Source organism: Natator depressus, chromosome 6 (assembly GCF_965152275.1).
Source record: "Natator depressus isolate rNatDep1 chromosome 6, rNatDep2.hap1, whole genome shotgun sequence".
Classification (NCBI taxonomy): domain Eukaryota; kingdom Metazoa; phylum Chordata; order Testudines; family Cheloniidae; genus Natator; species Natator depressus.
The window spans coordinates 27,695,952-27,708,325 of NC_134239.1; the positions used below are offsets into that span (position 1 = coordinate 27,695,952).

At 38.1% G+C, this 12,374-nt stretch overlaps 1 protein-coding gene across 2 annotated transcripts in view; it reads right to left on the minus strand.

Annotated features, from left to right (window-relative positions):
* CARS1 (cysteinyl-tRNA synthetase 1) overlaps positions 1-12,374 on the minus strand; it is a 54,594-nt gene that overhangs the window by 11,554 nt on the left and 30,666 nt on the right. For both annotated transcript variants that reach the window (XM_074954870.1, XM_074954871.1), the window contains 8 exons: positions 11,161-11,273; positions 10,180-10,308; positions 9,112-9,241; positions 8,282-8,385; positions 6,761-6,858; positions 4,474-4,663; positions 3,948-4,016; positions 861-942 (listed from right to left, as the gene is read on the minus strand). In XM_074954870.1, coding sequence (XP_074810971.1) covers positions 861-942; positions 3,948-4,016; positions 4,474-4,663; positions 6,761-6,858; positions 8,282-8,385; positions 9,112-9,241; positions 10,180-10,308; positions 11,161-11,273 — 915 coding nt within the window. The remainder of the gene's footprint in view (positions 1-860; positions 943-3,947; positions 4,017-4,473; positions 4,664-6,760; positions 6,859-8,281; positions 8,386-9,111; positions 9,242-10,179; positions 10,309-11,160; positions 11,274-12,374) is intronic.

A 12,374-nucleotide genomic window follows, 5' to 3' on the forward strand; every position in this document is an offset into this window, starting at 1 on the left:
TCAATCAAAGGCTTTTTATTTAAAAAAAAAAAAATCAGTATTTCCTATTTTGACTCTCTCTCAGTCATGACATTAGTTTCAAGAAAATCAGTATCAAATATACGTTGAAGATGGATAAAAACCCAAGGGGAATAGTAGGCAGAACAACAAGAAATCCAGTAGGAGCTCATCAACAAGCAAAAGCAAAGAGAGATTAATAGAACACCATTTGTAACACAATACAGCTCTGCTGCCAAATCACGAAGCAGCATTAAAGCTTCCAAGGAGAAGAAAAAAGTCCACAACAACCTTCAGCAAACTCCCCTATGAATACTCCAAAGAGATCACAAAATACTATCTGGGGATTTGTGATCAGACTATGCTATCAAACCACGAAGAAACAACTCAGCCTGTTTGTACTCAAAGTGGTTGAAGGTTCCAATAAAAGGAATAATTACAATTTACAATTTTTACAATGTGCACGCCCTTCAGGACAGGAACTACATCTTCTTTTATGTTTGCAATCAATTAGCACACTATGGGCACTACAGGAAACAGAACATTCATACGCCTCGTGTTCCCTCTCCCAATGATAGGAAATTCTGAATACTTTAACAGGTTAACATGAACATATCTAGAAGCATCAGAAAAAGATAATCATAATTAAAAGGACACCTGGCAAAGATTTAAAGATTTAAACTAACTCTGGTTTACTTTTGTATACACAGAGAAATGTGTATACGTACAGATAAATATGCCATTTTTATTCTCAAAGCAGAGACGCTATTTATGTAAATCAGATAATCAAAAAACGACATTTAATTTTTTCTCCCCCCCCTTGAAATCAGTTACAATAATGTTTGAAAAAAGTTAACCCTTACCTTTCTTTTCTCTGGCAATTTGTCGCACTCCTTCTCTGAAATCAGACAACACTTGTAGGTATGGCATCACTGTAGACTCAAGCTGTAGAACAAAACATTTCTATGATTAGTTAATAATTTAGATTCAAACCATTCAAAAACTGTTTCATATGTATGCACTTATGGGGCCAAACTCCGCTCTGTTCTTCTCTGGAGCTAAAAGGGCTATAGTATAAAGTAGAAGCTAACTCTTCACGGTAGATCCTCAACTGGCGAAAACTGACATAGTTCCACTGACTTCAACAGAGCTATGACTATTTAAATCAGTTGAGGAACTGCATTTCATGTTTAACATTCTGTATCACTGTTGTAAGAGACACACACACACACACACACACACACACACACACACACTGTTCACTATATACTTGGGCTGAAGTTTTTCCTTGAACCTTCGGTTACCAGTACAGTATTTATTTCCTTTCAGTGTCTCCAAGGAGAGAGAGAGATGATTTGCATCATTAGGCTCTGCTATGGCAATAAAGTAATGTTAAATAAACTCAGATAATACCACTTGCCAAAAAAAAAACCAAAAAAACAAAACACAAACACACAGGAAGACTCCTGCTTGCAAGGCTAGTGAAGACCAGTGCTTTGTCTGGGGAACAGGAACTGTTGCTGTTCACACAACCGCACCGCACCTGTGTGAGACTGGAGGTGAACGGAGTTCTTGGAAAAGGTCTTGGGGGAGCCCCAACATCTGTGTGTTAGGGCTCCTACCCAGTTAAAAGGTGGAAATGCCTACATGAAATGAGTTGATGGGCTCAGTCCAGATCCTCATGAATAAGCATCCACACTACAAAAACCACTATCACAACTGCTGGCAGTCTCAGCAGAAAGACCAAGAATGGTGCAAGCCATAGAGAATGAACAACACTCTTGTTCTCATTATCTTTTTCTCACTGAAGCTAGCTTGAGGTACATGAGCAGGGTGGCATGGGGAACCATGCACTGCCACTACTTTTGCTGTATTCTGTTCTGTGGATACAGATGGAGGAGTTTGGTTTCCAGAGTAGCGAACCTCGCAACATCACTAAATTCACTTGAAAACCTAAGTCTTCTAGAATCTGGGTTTTTCAGATTGCAAGGTGACAAGAATGGATTTTGAATGAATTACTGAACCGCAAGGGGTTAGCATTGGATATATACTAGTCATCATTTTTAAAGTTTTCAAACAAAGACTATGCCTTTGTTGAGAGAGTGCCTGTTTCAGTTTTTACTCATGCCCTCATGTTCAGTCATGGACAAGAAGAAGAATGTGGGCCTGAACAAAAGCCCATTGAAATCAATGGAAAGACTCCCAGTGACTTCAAGAGGCTATGGATCAGGTCCCAAATGAAGTAATTGGACATTCAACTGGATAACTTTGCTAAGAAGAAGAAGACTAAGACGAAGAAAACCTTGAAGGAAAGCTGCCAAAAGATTCAAGGAAAGTAGCAAATTTAAGGAGGACACTGTCAAAAATCAAATAATGAGTAATATACTGTAATGGATGCTGGAAATGAAAGTCTATTTCTTTAAAAAACAAAACTATAGGCTTGTTCATATGTGCTTGGCTGATGACATTCATTTTTCATATTTAAAATTGCCAGAGTGTTTGTTTACAAAGGAAGAGATATAAAGAATTACATGGATTTTACAAACAGATGTTAAAACCCCCTCCAAGATCAGCTCATTTTGATGCCTCCTAACCTTGGCGGTATTTAACAGTGAAAGGCTTTGTTTGTTGTTCCACACTAATGCCAGTCCTTCTGTAAGGCACATTTGCTTTTAGCATTGTGAGGACTGTTAAAAAAATAAATTTTTAATCTCACCTATGAAAGATTACTAACAAGGTCCTGGCTTTTCTGCTGGAATCTGAGATAATGGTGTTTGCTAATTCTGACCTAAATTAGAAATCCAATATTCATGATTTCTGATATGGAACAGTACCATTTTCTTCACACAGCCCTCTCTCCCATACAGTCTTGGAAAAGAGAAAAAGGTACAGACCTCCTAGTAAATGTTTGTTTAGTCCACTGCTATAGCACTCAGTGCTACAGCAATGGGGACCATATGAATACCTAGCTAGACAGAGAGTCTGGGTGTTCATTCATTTGCCTCAACTACAACACAGGAAGTTCTTTTTCTTGGTGAGTTAAAATGGGCGGTGTAGTTTTGTTTTGTTATTCTATACACAGATAGAATATTCTGTGAATGTTTTCATTGCTATTCTTTACAGGAAACAGAAAATATTTTTCTAAATATACTTCACTTAAATCTGAATGGTCTCATGTGACCATGTTTCGAAATGCTGGCATCAGATGTCGTGCTAAAGGAAAACACTTGAAAGATATAGTGCCATTTTTCAGGTTAGATTTTGCTCCAGTACAAAGACCATAATCATTGGCCTCCCCTCACTTTGGAGCGTTACTCTCCTATTCCCCGCCAAAGATTGCTCCTACACAACAGAACTTCATCAGCATCCCCCACAAGATGTGTCTTAATTGCTCTCAGCAGAAATACCTCACTGCAGTAGTACTGCTAGATGAACAGAACAAGGCTGCCTATAGAAGCCAGATAAATGTTGTTCCTTTAACTATCCATTAATTAACTATTATGGGTTACAAAGCGATCAGAAAGTGAGACTGAAATCAAAATCCAACTGCCTCCCTGCTAGTTTTTGGTACACTTCAATGAGTCCTAATCAGTGTAATTTTGTGTTTTTATTTGTATAAATAATATTAATACATGTAGTTACTTGTAATGAGACTTATTTTAGCAAGTACTATATGTAGTCAAAAAAAAAAGAAAAGGAGTACTAGTGGCACCTTAGAGACTAACCAATTTATTTGAGCATAAGCTTTCGTGAGCTACAGCTCACTGCATGCACCCGATGAAGTGAGCTGTAGCTCACGAAAGCTTATGCTCAAATAAATTGGTCAGTCTCTAAGGTGCCACAAGTACTCCTTTTCTTTTTGCGAATACAGACTAACACGGCTGCTACTCTGAAACCTGTCTATATGTAGTCAGAATAAGTTAGTAGAATGTACTCTGTTCTCCACTTACATTTATGTTTTGGCCATTTCCTCCAACAGGGAATCCAAGTGCTTCATCACGTTCTATGGCACCAAAGATCTAGTCAAGGAAAAGGAAATTAAAGACACATTCATTCGACAGAAGATATCTGGAGGCTAACTGAAATCAGACATACTGGTGTTTGAAGAGGCCACAAGGCTCATCTAATCCATATTCTGGCATCCTACTAGGAGATTGCTCTGTATTCTTAAAGCATCCTAAATAGTTGACAGTCAAATGTTGCCTTAGTGATGTTGATTGCACAACTTCACTGTCAACTATCCATCCACCAAATGCAAATTAATGTAAAACAAAATTATAAAGAACTGAATTCCCCCCCCCCCCCACATAAAATTTTACGATTTTGTTTTTAAGCAACTGGCTCTTTAGAATCCGGCAAGATCTACAGAATGACTGTACTGATCCATACATGTCTGGAAAATACTGCTGTAGCAGCTGCGTAGTGTGATGGCAGCTATTCTTTTTTAATTTAATGTAAAATCTCACTACCACTTACCTTCAACATCTGAGTGAGAAAAGAACTAATACTTTCTAGCAGCAGTCTGTTTGGCATTTGCCTGGCAGTTTTCTTAGCAGCAATATAGGAATTGCTCTGACTGACTAAAGATCGCATTTCTTCCAAGACAGTGCGAGTGTCAATGTTGTCACACAGTGCTTCATGAATGGCTGCCTTCTTGTCGTAAAAACTAAATCAGAGAAAAGCAGACAAGTTTACAATTGATATTGTCATAATAACATTAATGTCAAAATTCATGTGCTCCATCAGTACACTGGAGTGCTTCCATAAGAGGAGCAAAAGTGGGGGAGGTGGGGGGGAAGGATTTCCCTTTCTTTGGTCATAGTTGATATCTGAAGAAGGAAAAAAAAAGATGATTAAGAGACAGGTGTTGGTGTCCACGATATAGGTGATTTTGTTAAAATATTTTATCTGCATAATAAAATATTGATTCTATACTGCTGCCAAAGTCTCAGAGAGGGTGGGTTATCTGACAGGTAATAGTGACAGGACAAATCAGACCTAGCATAACTTCAGAGCTCACTTTTCTGTATGTTTGCAGAAGCAGTACAATTCGCTTGTTCAGTCTCTTCCCTTCTTCACTGCTTCATTTTAGTGCTGCTTACTCTCACTGTGTGCCAGCTGAGTGTTCTGTTGCATAAATTCCTATGCAATGCCACTAATTTAAGGAAACTTGTTCTGAAGCTACATGTTATGAAGCCATTCCAAGCAGGTATCATGAATAAGGCTACGATTTAGTCATGGGTATTTTTAGAAAAGTCATGGACAGGTCATGGGTAATAAACAAAAATCCACAGCCCGTGACCTGTCCATGACCTTTTCTATAACTACCCGACTAAATCTTAGCTGGGGGGCCCCAGAGCGCTGCTGCTCTGCAGGACCTCTGGGGGGACCCCTGGGGCCAGCCCCTCTGGCTGCTGCTCAGGCCGTCTGCAGGGCCAGTGGCACCAGCCACTGCTCGGGTGGTTGCTGGGGCCAGCAATCGGGGGCCGCTGAGCAGGAGCTGGTGCAGCTGCCCCTGGGTCCAGCCACCCCCGGGTCCAGCCGCACTGGCAACTGCTTGGGTAGCCCCTGGGTCCAGGAGCAGCCGAGTAGTGGCTGCTCTGGCCGCCCCCAGGGCCAGCTGCCCGAGCAGCGGCTGGTGCAGCTGGAACGTCTGGCTGTGGGGCTGCTCCAGCAGGAGCCAGTGTGGCTGACCCCAGGGCCTGCTGCTTGGACGGCCCTGGGGTCAGAGGTCACGGAGGTAGTGGTATGTCATGGAATCCGTGACTTCCGCAACCTCTGTGACAGACACGCAGCCTTAATCATGAACATTTCCATGGAAACACTGTTTAAACTGTTCATGAATTGATTTGTAATACATATGGTATGTGTCCCCCATTTCTTCAGGCAAAATAGAGATTTAAGGAAGTAGTTTTTTTATTTAAGATCCAAAAGGGCATTATCTACTCGAAAGAGAAGGGAAAGGAGAAAGAAAAGGAGATGGAGAAAGACAAGTAAAAGGAGGAAGGAAATGCTCTCTTCCCCCAATACTTCTCTTTTTCCTGTTCCTATCCTCTTTCTCCCTCCTGTGTCTAGTTCTCTCCTTTCTCACTCTCCTTTACTCAATGTTTTCTATGCTTCGATTTTTTTTCCCCTTTAACAGTCAATTTGCCCCACCTGCCTGCTATACAAAGTTGAAAATCCAGAAGCAGCATTATCTGCTACTAAGAAACAGGTACCCGTCTTTCCAGCACTGCGGACACAATGACTCCGGTAATTCCCAAGGACACACTTAACTATATGTTGCTTTGACTTTAAAAAGAAGGAGTCAAATCATGCACAAAGTTGTTTAAATTACAGCCACTGAAGCATGATCTGCCCCTTCTCAGATCATACATATTCATGTATACTCAGATAGTTTCTTAAGTATACACCTGATAGTCACATAACCTAGAGGAGATTCAAAACAGAAAGAAGTTCCCTTTCAGCACACATATACAGAGTGACATTCAAAAATTAGGCACCCAAGTCGCATGAATGTCAATAGAAGTGATGTGATTAATTCCATGTATTGTATGCTGAAAAATACCTAATAAAACTGTTGCAAGGTTAAACTCATCAGCTTGTAAAGTACTTTGAGATTCTCAGTGGAAGGTTGCTGTAAGAGCGTAAAGTATTATTAGATCCTTTTTCAAGAAAAGGAAATGCCAGTTAGAAAAATGGGAATCTTAAGTGTGCATATATAAACGGCTATTAATGCAGAAATTAAAAGTAGCTCACTCACCTTTTACTCAGCTCTGTTTCTCTAAATTCCCATTTTTGAAACTGGCCTATCAAATCACTAGGAGCCCGAAGGATATCCTTTACATTTAAAAAGAACTCCTAAAAAAGAAGGATGCAGTTTGAAATCAGCATAACTCAGACAAACCTATGTTTACTATACCAAAGTAAATTTTCAGTTAGCCATTTTAATACTTGCGCCTAGATACAATTTCAGCAAAGATCTGCTACAGACCTCCCAAAATAAGAAAAATACACTTATTTTGCATTACCCACTGTATTATATTATGAGCGTTAAGCTGCTCTTTGTCAAGGTTGTGACCTAACACAACATATTAGACATTAACAACAAACCACTGCAATTTAATTTCTTTGAACTATGATCTTTTTAGTTTGGAGTCCCTGTAACAATCTTGTCAGTTGTGGACAAAATGAGGTAATGATAACTTACATTGGTTATGAATCTCTCCTTTACTTACTGTATTTCAGGTTGTGGAAATATGAATTGTGTTGTCTGGAAGAAAAGTCTTTTTGTTGTGTTTCTGATTCTAGTACATAATGACTTTCCTTCATTAGACTTGTGTATTTCTCTAAAGCAACAATTCATTCTAGTGTTGATGCAGTAAGTAATGTGTATTGCTTAATGCTTTTACTATCACCACAATAAACCGACTATCATTAGCAGTAACTGACAGACCAAAACTAATTACACAGCACACTTTAAAAAACAAAAAAAAGTGCGTCAAGTTACCACTCATGAAAAGGCAAGGCTTAGCTGGAGCAATCTGAGTTGCTCGCAGTGCACAGGTGCCATGCAAGTTTTTCCAGACAGCTCTGCAAATGCACCTCAGCCCTGACATGCACCAGTCTTTTTATTCCAGGAAGAGGCCTCACTTAAGAAGATATTTCTGTTGTGCAGAACTGTGTGGTGGTTTTGAGATGTGTGTAAGTAGGGAAAAGGAGCAGATACTGGCAGTGATACTAAAAAAAATTTTTTTAAATGAAAGACACCAGATATATTCAGCAGAATGTGTGTGATTCTTGTGCCACCTGGATAGCTAATTATCTCTTCACATTTTTCTCACCACTTTAGGTATTATTGGCATAAAAGGAAATATGTATTTCACTAAGACAGCATTTCTGGAAGCTGTTAGGTTGGGCTCGTTTTCCCGCCCACACAATTGTGAAGGGTCTCAGATTGCTGCATGAAGAATTATAAATAGAGAGTAGCAGCCTTAACTCAAAAAAACGTAAATAATTTATAATTTTAAATGTAGTTATACTGGATAATGTGCTACCACTCTTAAAATCAATTTTTATTTGATTTTCCACAACACACAAAAAATGTCATCGTATTCACCATAGTCATAGAAAAATGGGCCCAGTCCTGAGAAGTGTTCTGAGCTTCCACTGAGTTCAGTGGAGTTGAGTGCAGTTAGCTCCTTTTGGGATTGGTTTACATTATTGGGGGATAGGATAGCACAAAGTTTAAAGAATAAGGAAGAAGAGAGGAAAGCTTGCTTACATTCAGGAATTTCTCATACTGAATAGCTGATTCCATGGTGTTTTTTGAATAATCCAGCGTATCCTTCCAAGAGTGCATCAGGAAAGCCAGCCGTAACTGTCGTGCTATTAGGAATTAGGAATTTTAAGATGCAGGTGGAAAATCATCATTATCGAATATATTTATATGGCCCCAAAATGATAGTATCTGAGCACCTCATCATCTTTAATGTACTTATCCTCACAATATTGCTGTGAGGTATGGAAATACTATTGTCTCCACTTTATAGACGTAGAATGAAGGCACAGAGAAGCACAGGGCCAGATTTGTAGAAGTACTTAGCTGCTGAAAGAAGCAGATAGGTGCCTAGTGGGATTTTCAAAGGCACTTTTTAAAATCCACTTGATGTCTATTTCCATTTTTAGGAGGTTAAATGCCTTTGAAAAATCTGGACCTCAGAGACTTGCTCAAGATCACATGGGAAATATGTGGTGGAGTACGGACTTGAACCCAGGTCTCCTAAGACCTAGGCTAGTGCCTTAACCATCCTCTCTTACCCACAAAATTGACTTTGCTTGAAATTGATTCCAATGCTCTATATTCCTAAACTACTGTAGTATGAATGAAAAAGAATCGTTAAGCACAAATTCAATTACCAAAAAAAAAAAAAAAAAAAAAATACTGAACAACCCAAACTTGCCAATTCCCATTTTAATCAGGAAATTTATACAAGAAATAATGTTCAATTTATGGCTTTTTTCAAAATTGCTATTTTTCTTGGCTTAAATTTTCTTAAAAAATACATTTTACAAGCTTCATAAAAAGTGTTTCTGCCACAAATAAGATTTTACCTGTATGTTTCTTCAGTGCATCTTTGATAGTAATGAAGTTTTTTAAAGATTTAGACATTTTACAGCCAGCAATTGTTAAATGACCAGTGTGCAAAAAATATCGAACCCAGTGATCATTTTCAAAGTATGCCTGCAGCAAAACCACAAATAGAAAGGGTAAGTTATTTTTGTTTTTTTTTTTTGTTTTTTTTTTTTGTTGTTTTTTTTTTGTTTTTTTAAAAACAACAGCACACGTCCACACACATAAGGTTTCTGAACAGGAAAAAAAATGTAACAAAACCAAACCACCATGATGATACAAAAAGGATTTTCTGAAGGCACATTTCCTAAACATGATCAGGAATCACAAAATGTTACTCTTTTAAGAGCGAAAATACTGTTCAGATTATGCCCCCAATTCTACAATTGGATCTGCAATGACATATGCATATCTGCCTGGAGCTCCACTGACTTCAGTGGACTCCACATAGATGCAGACTCCCACTTGTGCAGATCCAGCTGCAGCACTGGATTCCGTGCAGGTACCACATGACCACATGCATTACCTGAGCGTAGTTTTAAATAAAAGGAAAAAAAAAGAAGCAGGATTTAAATTAAGAGAATCTGATGACATGCTGGAGTTGATAAACCCTCATTAGACAGCGACAAAATATAATTTCACATTAGTTTAATGAAATCTCCCTTTTATTTAGATTATTTCTGCCTTTTATTTTGAAAAAGTTTTATTCTTTTCATTAAAGGGATATTATCAGCTTTAAAAATAATTTCTGCCTGAAACATTTGTACCTTCTGTAGTTACAAATACCCAAGATTACAGTAACCAAAGAAAAAAGGAGGAAAAAAAATTCTGTTTTTCAGTTTTTTCCTTTGTGCATTCATCACCACACTGGATATGATCAACTTCACTATTCTGTTGATAGTCACCAGCTAAGAGAAACTGCACTTTAAGAATTTGGGGTTTCTGGGCTTTTTTTTTTTTTTTTTTTTTTAAGTCTCAGTCAAATCTAAAAATGGTATAATTTTTGTATAATAGAAACTAAAAGACAGATGGTAAAACATGTCACCTACCTCAGACTGTGCCAATTCATTGTCATGGTGAGGGAATCGAAGATCAAATCCCCCTCCATGAATGTCCATCGACTCTCCCAGAATGGATCCAGCCATAGCAGAGCATTCAATATGCCAACCTGGACGGCCCTGGTTAGAGATAAACAAGTGATTTCAGTACAGATTAAATATTCTTTGTTATTGGTTTTTTACAGAAACCCTTCTTAGGAGAAACTACTTTCTACCCACACCTTTGTCTGTATCATTCCCTCATTGGTTTGTCCACTAATAAATACAAATAAATTAATATGACATAGAAGTATGAGGGAGAACAGATTTTTAATCATCATCTTTGATACAAGAACAGTGTTGAACTTCAAGATCTCCCATACTGTAATAAATCATACATGCCAAATGTATCTATGAGCAGATGAATATACAGAACACAGTCCTGGCCCCTCTAATACTTTCAAAATAAAGTATTGCATTCAAGTAATGGTTTTGTCTCTCTTAACATCACGAGGGAAATCTGCATTTATTCTCGGGGTTATAAGTCTTGGAACCCTTGCCTTAAAGTGAGGCATTCGTTCTTATGCAAACTACTTTCAAATGAGTGGAACCTTCTCCCCACTCATTCCAACAGGCATTTTGATTTGAGCACAGAATACCGAACTGAAACTTCGGGAGGTTAATAATGGGAAAGTGGACAAGGTAGACCGATCCCCATGTTTAGAGGTACATTGATAATATTGATTTAATGGACAACATTTCTGCACACAGACTTCTATTTGAGAAGTGACTAATAACTGGCTAACTACACTGTATAGGATATTAAATGAACACAGCAATGCTACTGAACAAAGTATTATTGCAATCTCGACTTCATTAAATGCAAGATGAGGCTGGATCATTTGTTGTACAGGCTAGTACAGATGATATTCATAAGCTGTAGAAAGATTAGTTTCTGTATTATGTGTGTGGTTTGAACACACTGATCCTTACCTTTCCCCAAGGGGAGTCCCATGAGGGCTCTCCTGGTTTCGAAGATTTCCACAAAGCAAAATCATTCGGGGAACGTTTCTCACTCAAACGATCAGCTGAGATACTGAGGTCACCTGTCAATGGAGAAAACTTTGTACATATTTATACTGTCTTTAAACATTAGCGTTACCTACTCCTGGTTCTGCTGTAACTTTCAATGCAAAAAAAACAAACAAACAAAAAACCACGCTAAAAATTTACAACTGAAAAGAGCAATCCTTTGCTTCTTGATTAATCCTTGGCCTCTTCTGAGACTACCAACAAAAGTGTTAGTTGTGAAGCTTCTTAAGCCCTGAAATATGTGATTCAACTGCTACTCTCTCTCAGCATTCATAATTACAGCATTACAACCCCCCGTAGCCCCCCCAAATGTTAAGGTTGCAAATTCAAGAAGTCAGAAGTTAGAAAATGCCAGAATAAAGGTTGCCTGTGCAACCTTAATTCAGGTCCCTTTTGCATATGCATTATGATCTGTTCTTTAATTACATGATCACGTACTATTTTTTCCATAGCATCTCTGTCTCATTCAGGAGATGATACAGGATGGATGGTAATCACTGAACGTGTAGCTATTCAGTATTTCTTTTTATCCTTATCATTCAACACGTGACCCCATGTACTATTTACTGCAGACCATTCAAACCTTGCACTGAATACAGAATTATTAATTTCCTCATGGGCATCGTGCTTTGTTGCAAATTTTAGCATCACCCTCTACTACAAGTTTTAATTAAAAGAGGGCTGCACCCATTTAGCTCAGCACAGTAACATGAATATTTACAATGTGAAGGACAGTTCTCAATATATAAAAGTAATTTACATTTGAAGCCGGCAAGTTGTAACAAGAGCTGATCCAATCCCAGTGCTGGTCACCGATTTCAGGAAAACAGCTAATTTGTAGAGCTGATTGGGAATTGTTCAACCAAATGTTTTTACATCAAAGGCTGATTAATTGAAACCAAAACCTTTTGCAGGAAAGGGTCAATTTTGACAAATTTTTAAGACTCAAAATTGTTGGAAAAAAGTTTCATAGTTGTTGAAACACCCTATTTCAACATAGAATGAAAGATTCTGGTTTCCCAGTTCAAAATGACTTTTTGTTTCAAAATTTAAGCTAGAATAATTTTTTTTAAATATAAAAAATGGTCGAAATTGAAATGTTTTGACTGATGAAC